The following is an 11096-nucleotide window of genomic DNA, read 5'->3' as shown; positions in this document are numbered from 1 at the left end:
ACAGAATCACCAAGGCCATACCCACCATACATCCTAAAACACAGTTGATTCATTCTGTAAGAATGAATATCGGTGTGGGTACGTTTATGTGTTATATGCCAACGATATTTTCATTATGACCACTTAGAAGTAAGAGCAATGGGAATGATGTTATTGTAGAATAAGTCTTTGTAGTTTTAGAACCAGAATGAACCTTGATCACCAGACTTAACCTAATTGTATCAGTGGAAGAAACAAATTGAAGCCCCTTGTCTAAGTTGGAGCCAGCACCAGAACTGAGGCCTCCAGATTTCCATTCCAGTGTTTATTCACTACACATACTGCCTCCCTGACAGACTGGATGACAGGTATTATTTTTTGTAAGGAGCCCTGGTGCCGCAATGTTTAAGTCCTTGGCTGCTAACCAAAAGATTGGTTGTTCGAACCCACCCAGCAGCTCTGTGGAACAAAGACCTGGAGATCTGCTTCCATAAAGATTACAGCCAAGAAAACTCTTTGGGCAGTTCTACTCTGTCTCATGGAGTCCCTGTGAGCTGGAACAGGCTGGATGGCACCCAACAACAACAGTCAGACCCTGGAGTTCCTGCTTCTCAAAGCTATCTGCACATAATTTTCCAAAAGAACCCAATGCCTAAACTATTTTCTAAGCTATTTTTTGATCTAAAGATGACTCCAGGGAACCAGTTCCTACAAGGTTCAAAAGGACACCTAAGGGAAGATGGCCTGGGTGAGTCACTCCAATTCCATAAACTCAGAAGTATGGATTCCAGGAAAATCAAAACAATTTTGTTAATGGCCAGGCCTCAAAGTGGCTTACATCACTGATGCCCACATTCCATAGGTCAGAAACCAGTTACATGACCACAACAAACTGCAAAGAAAAATAAGAAATGTAGTCCTACCGTGTGCCTGATAAGAAAATGCTTCTGTGCATACGTAACGTTGTCTCTACCACAGAATAGCTGGCTAAATGCTTAAGAAATTACACTGAGATATAGAGCCTGGGGGCACAGGAGGCTGAATTTTATTAATAGAGGAGAAGTAGAAGGCCTTTGAGGCCAGAGATGGTGTCTCAATTCCCACCATTAAATGCTTCTTAGAATTCTGTGAGTTACCTCTTTTGTATTAAGCTAGTTTGGAGTATATTTCAATTCTCACCAGAGATTGAGAAAGAAAGAGACTTGTCTAGGACACTGTCATATACTTCTGATCCACAGTTCTTCACAGCCCTTTCTCAGAGTTTTGATTTGGGTTCGGGGCACCAAGGAGCTACCTCTGAAATCCATCCCGAGGGAGAGGGAGAAAAGGTATTTGTTGAAGAGGCACCAAGCAAGTTCCAACGATGTCGTGGGCATTGTTCTCCACTATATCCCCAGCCCCTGCCACCATCAGTTTCCGTCGCATAACAGATATTGGAATCTATTTGTAGGATACACAAACACAAAGCAAGGGTCATGCCTTCAAAGAGTTTAGAGTCTGGTGAAGGAGATAGGAAGACAAATAAACCATTTTGATACCGGGAGCTATTGCAGCAATGGAATTTTCCCCAGCGGGCAATGGGAGAGCAAGAAGTGAGGCTGAGTGTTTGGGGGAGTTAAGAAGGGCTTCAAGGAGGAGGTGATGCAAGCTTGGCCTGCAGGAAGTGTCAGGGATTGTCTAAAAGGGAGAGTGAAAAGGACATTCCTTCCAGGGATCAGCCTGAGTAGAGGCGAGGGGTCAAGGCAAGGAGTCAAGAGGCGAGGGGGCGCAGACTTCACACCAGACTGGCCAAGATGCTAGGTCTCGGTAACCGTAGGGGTGCGGCAAGACACCTAGGGGAAGAAGCCGCCCTTCACCATCTCCGAAGCTGAGAACGTTCGCCACCTAGCGGGCCTCAAAGCCCAGGGCCACGACGGCGCGGGGACGTGGTTTGTGGAATTTAGGAACAGTGGAAGAAGCCGAGGGGCGGGGCCAGGCTGGGAGTCAGCCACCTAAGACGTGACAGGTCGTGCAAATTCACAACCCCGGACGTTCGCGGGGCAGAGAGAAAACCGAGGGATTGGAGCCACTGTGGGCGTTCCGATTCTTGCCACTCGGCTGGGCGTGGCTTTCTGCTCTCCAGGGGCGCGGCCTGCCGTCAATGGGCGGGGCCACATTCTGGGGCGTGGCCTGATGCCTAGAACCCCGCCTTCTTAGGGCGGAGCTATGGCTAAGGGGCGGGGTCACACCCCTTGGGCGTGGCTTGTGGAACCTCGAACCCCTCAGACTCGGGGCCGGGGCGCGAGTCTCCTGGCGCGGGGTTCCTCCCACGCAGCCTCCCATTCAAATGATGCCGAAGGGGCGGCGCGGCAGCCAGAGCCCCACGATGAGTCAGCGGCCGGCCCCACCCCTTTACTTCCCGTCCCTCTACGACCGCGGCATCTCTTCGTCTCCGCTCAGCGACTTCAACATCTGGAAGAAGCTCTTCGTGCCTCTGAAGGCAGGCGGGACGCCAACTGGTGGGGCGGCAGGGAGCCGGCCCCTGCCGCAGACGCCCCCGGCCCCGGCGCCACCACCCCCGCCGCCCGGCCTGGGTCCCCCCAGCGAGCGCCCCTGTCCCCCTCCCTGGCCCTCCGGCCTGGCCTCCATCCCCTACGAGCCCCTGCGCTTCTTCTACTCGCAGCCGCCGGGGCCGGAGGCAGCCACCTCGCTCCTGGCGCCCGGACCCCCGACCCCGCGGCTCGCCTCCGCCTCCCACCCGGAGGAGCTGTGTGAGCTGGAGATCCGGATCAAGGAGCTGGAGTTGCTCACCATCACTGGGGACGGCTTCGACTCTCAGCGCTGTGCGTGACCTCCCTGGTCCTAATGGTCCACCCTTTGCCTAACCTCGGCTCCCTCCCTGGCTCAATGCCTCGCTCCAGAATATGTCCCTGGACTCAGACCTCGCCCCTAGGAATCCCAGATATCAAATCCATCCCCCAGAACCCTGACTCCCCCATCCTAGATTTCAACCGACCCCTTCCACCACCACAAATCTGGACTTCGTGAACCCAAACTCTATCCTCCATCAATCCTGAACCCTTTCTCTCAGTAGTCTGGACCCTGAGCCCCCAAATCTGGAATGCCATCCACAACCACCCCCCCCCGCCCCCATCCTGAATTTTAAGCCTCCAGCCCAGTAGTCCCGCCACCTCTGTTCTCTGGAGTATTTTCCACCCACCACAGACAGCCCTTATTGCCAGAGGCCGGAGCTTTAGTATTTGTCTTAAACTGGGGCCCTCATGAGAGTAGACGGAAGTAGGAGAGAATCAGTTTCTGCGTCCAGAGGGGAAGATGGGAACTGTGCAAGGCCTGGAAGGCCCAAGGGCATTCATTGAGCATCTTTGGGACACTCCCTTCTTGATGCTGGAGGGCAGCTTCCTGTGGCCCTGTGGCCCTTGCCCTGGAAGCTCTCTTTCCAGGGTCTTGGCCTCCCGTGTCTGATTGTAAGCCTTAAGTCTTAGGGATCTGGACCAGGGCAGACCTGCTGTGGTATAGGGATGTGGGCAGGATTCCTCTGGGATGCAAGCTGACTGGTTCCTCCATGTTGGAGGACAAAGCGGTTAAATCCATTTCTACTGCCCGAAGGACCTACATTCTTCAGGCTTTGTCATTCCCATTAGCTCTTCTGGATAAGGCTTGTATTTGACCACTGGGGAAGTGCAGATGGTTCCAAAAAGAATACCCCCACTATTGTGTAACAGGTCGAAGAGGTCCCCTGCCACACAGGGAGGGGAGAATGAATCATCCCAAATGTTTAAGTCAGCATGGCCCTAGAAACCCGGGATTTTCTAAGACCTGGGTTTCTTAATGATGTATTCTCCATCTCCAATTAAATGTCTTTTGGCTGTTAGGGTTCTTTTTCCCCCCAACTTGGATCATAAATGGGTTTGGGGCTCATGTAGTGAGCACAAAAGATGCCTAGAAGTCTTGCTCTTATCTCCACTACAGCTAGCTTTGTGTTGCTCTCCTGCAGATAAATTCTTGAAAGCGCTAAAAGATGAAAAGTTACAAGGACTGAACACCAGGCAGCCTGGAAGGAAGTCGGCCTCTCTGTCCTGAGGAGCTACCTCACCAGAGCCTGGGCAGCAGCCTCCTTAGGTGTTAGTGCTTAGATAATGTGTCCTGTTTGTTGTTATTTTCAAAGATCATTATTTTCTGTTCTGTATTTACTGCTGTTCTTGTTGCTCTCAGCACTTATTCCACATACATGCCTGCTTGCATAAATCTCCTGGTCTCTCTCTTCTCTGTGCCGTGGACCCTCTGCTGCTGGGGACGCTCTCTTGTGGGACCTGGAAGCTGCTGCCCTGCTGGCCTTCAGGGGCTCCTGAGACCAGGGGAGGAGACTTGTGAGGCCCTCCCGGGACGGGGACCCCAAACACTGCCACAGTCAGTCAAAACCAGAGTGATTGATAGGTCAGAAGGAAATTGGAAGAAACCAAGGGCAAATGTATTTGCTTATGTTGCCGTGTCTCTGCTCAGAAAGACTCTTTGAAGACTGGAACAGTGGGAGGTTTTTCAAAGAACTTTAATCCTTGGAAGTTGTTTTTTCTTAAATGGCTTTTGGACCACAAAACTCTTTGAAAACTGATCAAAGCCATGGTTTTTCCTAGAAATCTGCATACTCAAGAAATTTGAGTGCTTCTAGGATTTAGGATTCCGAGTGGGGGAGAGACAAGTCGTAAATATAAATAAGTACATTATAATATGGTATCATAGAAGGTCACATGCTAAGGGGGAAAAAAGAGTGGGGAGGGTAGGAGGGAGACAGGGTAGAAGTTCACATAGTCTGTTGAAGATAGAACGTTTAACAAGGTTTGAAGGAGGTTGAGGGCGATGGCTTTGTGGCACCCTGGGGAATGTTCCCAGCAGAAGGGCCAGTGCAAAGTCCCTTAAGGTGGGAGCATATTTGAGGGTCAGCAAAGAGCCCAGGATGAGTGAGGGGAGAGTGGTGGGGTTGAGGGCAGAGTGACAGGGGTCTGGTTCAGGTAGGACCCTATAGCTATACTGCAATATACTGCAGTAGTCATGCCCGACTGCAGGGGGAGCGGATACCCAGTTACAAGTGCTTTGCTGCCAAGGCAGGAGCGTGGACCCAAATGTTAGATGAAAGCTTCTGGTTTCTGAATCTCAGCAACTAATTCAAATAAAAAAAAAAAAATTTTTTTTTTTTTAATTCAAATGTGTCCAAAAAAAAACTTTGCAGGCCAAATAGCCCTGGTGGTGCAACAGTTAAGCGCTCAACTGGTTCAAGCCCACCCAGTGGCTATACAGGAGAAAGACCTAGCAATCTGTTTTCATAAAGATTAAACCAAACCAAACCCATTGCAGCTGAGTTGATTCCGACTCACAGTGACCCTACAGGACAGAGTAGAACTGCCTCATAGAGTTTCCAAGGAGCTGCTGGTGGATTTGAACTCCCAACCTTTTGGTTAGCAGCCGAGCTCTTTTTTTTTTTTTTTTAAATAATTTTTATTGTGCGTTAAGTGACAGTTTACAAATCAAGTCAGTCTCTCACACAAAAACCCATATACACCTTGCTAGTGAGACTACACACTCCCAATTACTCTCCCCCTAATGAGACAGCCTGCTTTCTCCCTCCACTCTCTCTTTTCATGTCCATTTCACCAGCTTCTAACCCCCTCCACCCTCTCATCTCCCCTCCAGGTAGGAGATGCCAACATAGTCTCAAGTGTCCACCTGATCCAAGAAGCTCACTCCTCACCACCATCCTTCTCCAACCCATTGTCCAGTCCAATCCATGTTTGAAGAGTTGGCTTCAGGAATGGTTCCTGTCCTGGGGCAACAGAAGTTCTGGGGGCAATGACCACCGGGGTCCTTCCACTCTCAGACCATTAAGTCTGGTCTTAGGAGAATTTGGAGTCTGCATCCCACTGCTCTCCTGCTCCCTCAGGGGTTCTCTGTTGTGTTCCCTGTCAGGGCAGTCGTCGGTTGTAGCCAGGCACTATCTAGTTCTTCTGGTCTCAGGATGATGTAGTGGAGCAGCTAAGCTCTTAACCACTGTGCCACTCACAAAGATTAAAAAAAAAATAAAAAAATAAAGATTACAGCCTAGAAAACTCTATGGGGGCAGATCTACTCTGTCACATGGGGTCACTATGAGTCGAAATTGCCTCGACAGTGCCTAACAACAACAGAGGCTGGACAATAGCTGCGACAATGGATTCAAATATACCAACAATGATGAAGATGGCACAGGATCAAGCAACATTTCATTCTTTTATATATAAGGTCGCCATGAGTCGGAGCAGACTTGAGGAGAACTAACTAAGAGACAGGTCACTCCCTCAGAGTTTGCAATCTCTGCTTTACCAAGGGAGCTCTCACACAGGGGGCAGGGATTCCAGGCCCCATCTCCCTTCCCCAGGAAGGAGGCAGGTTTCTGTTGCCAGGGCATGTTGTTACTAGGGAAACTCCCTTGTTCTCCCAGAAAACTTCAGTGGTAGAGGGCTTGAGAATCTTAATGAGGTGTTTAGAAATTAACCAGGCATCAGGAAAACCCAGCGCAGAGCTCAGATGGAGTCACAGAATGGAAGGAGTTGTTTTCTATTCCCTCCCCCAGAGTCCCAATAGCCCTCCCCAGGTCAGACTCATAAAAACAGCCACTTATTGAGTGCACACCATGTGCTGGACATGGAGGGAAGCAAAGTAGACATGCATAATCTCATTTAATCCTCACCAACACCTTGTGAAGTAGGTACTACTATTGGCATGTTTTGCTAATAAGGAAACTGAAACTCTGCGAGGTAAAGTAGCTTACCCACAGTCACAGAGCTAGGAAATGGCAAAGCTATGTTTGGAACTCTGATCTGGCAAAGCTCTTCTGAGCTCTCCTTCCTCAGTGAGGTACAGACACAGAAGAAGCCTTAGGTGGGCTCTGATCTCTCACAGCCCTCAGGCATGTTCTTGGTGCCCTTGGTATGGTATGGTAACTGGCACAGGCACACTGTCAAGGACGGTGACGCTGGCACATTGTTTTGCCTTGACCCCTCAGTGCCCACCCACAGAGCCACAAAGACACTTGAAGTAGATGGGGGCTCCTGATCTAGATTCCTTGTGACAATCCAGAACGAGAGGACCCCAGATGGCTCCAACAGGCAGCCACAAGTAGAGGGAAAGTTGCCATGGAGCATTTAAGGTTGGGCTAAAGGTATAAATGAAGCTCCCTGCTTCCTCTGGCTTGATTTGCCCACCCAGTTATAGACTGGAAGAGGTAGGAAAGAAGAACCAGGTGGTGCCTGACCTGCAAAGGCAGGCTCTTCCTTGTTCAATCTATTACAAGGACTCAGGAAGAAGAAGTAAAGCACATTATACTGGCTTAAAAATTTTTTATTAGGGTAAAAATATATATAGCTTAAAGTCATATTTTGTTCTAAGAGTTTTATGGTTTTGGCTCTAACGTATAGGTCATTGATCCATTTTGAGGTAATTTTTGTATATGGTGTGAGGTAGGGGTTCAACCTAATTTTCTTGCATGTGGAAATCCAATTGTCCCAGTAATATTTGTTGAAGAGACTATTCTTTCCTATTGAATGGGCTCAGCACTCTCTACTGACTTTTAAGGTGTAGTAAACCTGCCTAGGAGACCTGGTGGCTCAGTGGTTAAAGCACTCAGCTGCTAACCAAAAGGTTGGTGGTTCAAACTCACCAACCACTCTACAGGAGAAAGATGTGGCAATCTGCTTCTATAAAGACTTACAGCCTTGGAAAGCCTATGGGGTAGTTCTACTCTGTCCTATAGCTTTGCTATGAATTGGAATTGACTTGATGGCAGTGAGTTTTACTGATTTATTTTAAACCTGCCCACTGTTAAAATGGGGTCCAAGGAATGTCCTGAACCCTGACCAATCAGATTAGCAACTTCTCCTATCTTAGGGAAACTAGGGCTGAGAACGAGCAGAGGTAGAAGCCTGTATGTAGATGTAAGGGGGAGTGCTGAAGTCTGTCCCTCTCCAGAGGTAATTGTTTTGAGCAAGACAGAAGATAAAGCCTGACAGAACATGAAACCAGCTATTTAAATCATGACTCTATTTTTCACAGATCTTGAGAGAAATATAGATTTCAAGTGTGATGGGAGGACCTCCCATACCCTTTTATCCAAGTGATGTGTGCCGCACCCTGTCTGCCAAAGACATCAGGCAGGACGCAGTGCCTGCTGCAGCCTGCCCTCCCTAAATGGAATGAAGAGAGATGTAATCACTGCTTGGAATCTTTTCCTTGGATGGGAGGAGGATACCATGTTGGTATCTCATGACACACAGGTCCTTTCCTTTTAACAGTGTCCTGATTCCATCACTAACATATGTGACCTTGGGAAAGTTACCTATCTTCTCTGAGCCTCAGGTTCCTCATTTGTAAAATGGAGATATCGGTCTCATAGCATGCCTGTTCAGTGAGGGAACAACAAATAAGATGACAGATATGAAAGTGCTCCCCAAGTAAAAGTCAATATTACTATTCCCTTTTTTTTTTTTTTCTGTTCAGGACTCAGCCCTTACTGTTGAGTGACTGGTGCAGGGAGTCACTTCCTCCAGGAAGCCTTCCCTGATCTCACTCACCAGCCATCTAGCTTACATGTCTCTTCTCTGAGCTCCCTTAGCACTTCGAACACCTTTTCTTTTCACACTTATGCCCTGGATTGTGACTGCCCATCTATCTGTCTCCATAACTTGACTGTGATCTTCTAGAAGGCAATGGCTGCATTCTCATCATCCTAAGCACAGGGTTTTGGACAAAGTAGACACCCCTCAGGTACTTGCTGAGCAAACCGATGGCTGTAGATGGAGAAGGAAATGCAGTCTCTGGGCTTTTGATTTGATTTATAGTGCAACCTGTCAAAACATCAATTTGCATAAAATCATAAGAAAGGATGATCTAGAGGTAATATCCTGGGAACCATTTAGGCTGGAAGCCTGTTTATGATAGGTTGAGGTTTAAAATATGTCTTGACTTTTTTTTTTTACACCAAGTTTTAGGGGCATGTGTCAGGGTTGTATTCTGTTACCATACCTATTCAATCTGTATGCTGAGCAAATAATCTGAGAAGCGGGACTCTGTGAAGAAGAATGGGGCATCAGGATTGGAGGAAGACTCATTAAGAACCTGTGTTATGCAGATGACACAACCTTACTTGCTGAAAGTGAAGAGGATTTGAAGCTTTTTTTTTTTTTTTACTGATGAAGATCAAAGACCACAGCCTTCAGTATGGATTACACCTCCAGATAAAGAAAACAAAAACTCTCACAACTGGACCAATGAGCAACATCATGATAAACGGAGAAAAGATTGAAGTTGTCAAGGATTTCATTTTACTTGGATCTACGATCAATACTCATGGAAGCAGCAGTCAAGAAATCCAACTATGCATTGCAGGGGGCACTTCTGCTGCAAAAGACCTCTTTCAAGTGTTAAAGAGCAAAAATGTCACTTGGATGACTAAGGTGCACCTGACCCCCAAAATTGTGTTTTCAATCACCTCATATGCATGTGAAAGCTGGAGAATGAATAAGAAAGACTGAAGAACTGACACCTTTGAATCATGGTGGTGGTGAAGAATATTCAATATACTACAGACTGCCAGAAGAGCAAACAAATCTGTCTCAGAAGTACAGCCAGAATGCTCCTTAGAAGGGAGATGGCTTCATCTCATGCACTTTGTACACCTTATCAGGAGGAATTAATCCCTGGAGAAGGACATTGTGCTCGGTAAAGTAGAGGGTCAGCGAAAAAGAGGAAGACCCTCGACGAGATGGATTGAAATACAGTGGCTGCAACAATGGGCTGAAACAGCAACAATTGTGAGGATGGAGCAGAACCGGGCAACATTTCATTCTGTTGTACATAGGGTTGCTGTGAGTTGGAACGAACTCGATGGCACCTAACAACAACAACACAGCCTTAGATATCTCTCCTGGTCTAAGAGGCAGTATAAATGGAGCAATTAAGAGTCCTGGCTCTATTATGCTCTTTTAAGATCCATATATAGTAAGATCTATATGGGATCAAATTGACAACAGCAACTTGAAAGATTAGATGGGAACCTTAGGGGGCAATGAGTTTATGTTAATGAGGGAGGAACAACTCAGAAAAGGGGGGTGAGAGTGGTTGCACACTTGAAGAACATAATCAATGTCCCTAAATTGTACATATAGAAACTGTTGAATTGGTGTATGTTTTGCTGTGTATATTCTCAACAACAACAAAATAAAATGTAGGGAAAAAAAGTAAAAAAAAAAAAAAAGTACTTCCATGCAAGAATCTGTGTAGTATTTTATCAGTCAAGGATGTATTGGGAAATTTCCCATCCTTGTATCAAAAAGTGTGCTTCAATAACATTAAAAATGCTTTTAACAACATGTGAAGAAAAAGTGCTGGCTCTGCACCCTTACTGCTTGGGTCCAAATCCCAAGCAGTGTGACTTTAGGCAAACTACATAACCTCTCTGTGCCTCAATTTCCTCATTTGTAAAATGAGGAAATTAATAATAACGCCACTTCATAGAGTACTATGTGAGGTTTAAGTAAGTAAATATGTATGGAGCGCTCCAAACGATGCCCAGCCAAAGCGCTCGGCAAGTGTTAGCTAGCTCATCTTCTTCACAAACACTTCAGCACTGTTCGTCACATCTCAGTGTATCTGAATCCAGTGCAAACAGTCTGTAACCCTGAAAACCAAAAGAAAAAAAAAAAAGAAAAACCGAGGAACAAAAAACCCACTGCTGTCAGGTCAGTTCCGACTCCTAGTGACCCTACAGGACAGAGTAGAACTGCCTCATAGGGTTCCCAAGGCTGTAAATCTTTACGGAAGCATACTACTACATCTTTTTGCCAGAAAGCGGCTTCGGGGTTCAAGTCCCGGTTAGCAGCCCAGCGCTTTAACCGCTGTGCCTCCAGGGTCCCTTGTAACTCTGAAAACAGCATTTTAAATTAAGCCTGTGTTCATTTACTCATTGACTCATTTGCTTATGCATTTAATCATTCTTTCAGTCAAGCAGGTTCAGAACTCCTCTAAGCCCAATTTTCTCGTCTGGAAATTGTGCACGATAATTCCTCCTGCCTGGGGTTGTCGCTAGTTAACTG

General features: G+C 47.1%; 1 protein-coding gene across 1 annotated transcript; it reads left to right on the top strand.

The window, feature by feature from the left end:
- Positions 1-2308: 2308 nt before the first annotated feature.
- On the top strand, positions 2309-4059 carry C7H11orf91 (chromosome 7 C11orf91 homolog). The gene is made up of 2 exons (XM_049890874.1): positions 2309-2801; positions 3974-4059. Exons 1-2 carry the CDS (start codon positions 2309-2311, stop codon positions 4057-4059), a joined length of 579 nt encoding a protein of 192 aa, XP_049746831.1.
- The last annotated feature ends 7037 nt before the right edge of the window (positions 4060-11096 follow it).

The sequence above is a fragment of the Elephas maximus genome, chromosome 7, assembly GCF_024166365.1.
Source record: "Elephas maximus indicus isolate mEleMax1 chromosome 7, mEleMax1 primary haplotype, whole genome shotgun sequence".
In the NCBI taxonomy this organism is placed as follows: domain Eukaryota; kingdom Metazoa; phylum Chordata; class Mammalia; order Proboscidea; family Elephantidae; genus Elephas; species Elephas maximus.
The sequence above is the reverse complement of the archived record's forward strand: the minus strand, read 5'-3'. Positions and strand labels throughout refer to the sequence as shown.

Excerpts from the sequence above, each read along its gene's own strand:
- C7H11orf91 (XM_049890874.1), top strand. The coding sequence starts at position 2,309 with ATGCCGAAGGGGCGGCGCGGCAGCCAGAGCCCCACGATGAGTCAGCGG. Across the intron at positions 2,802-3,973 it reads CGGCTTCGACTCTCAGCGCT|ATAAATTCTTGAAAGCGCTA; the intron begins GTGCGTGACCTC and ends GCTCTCCTGCAG.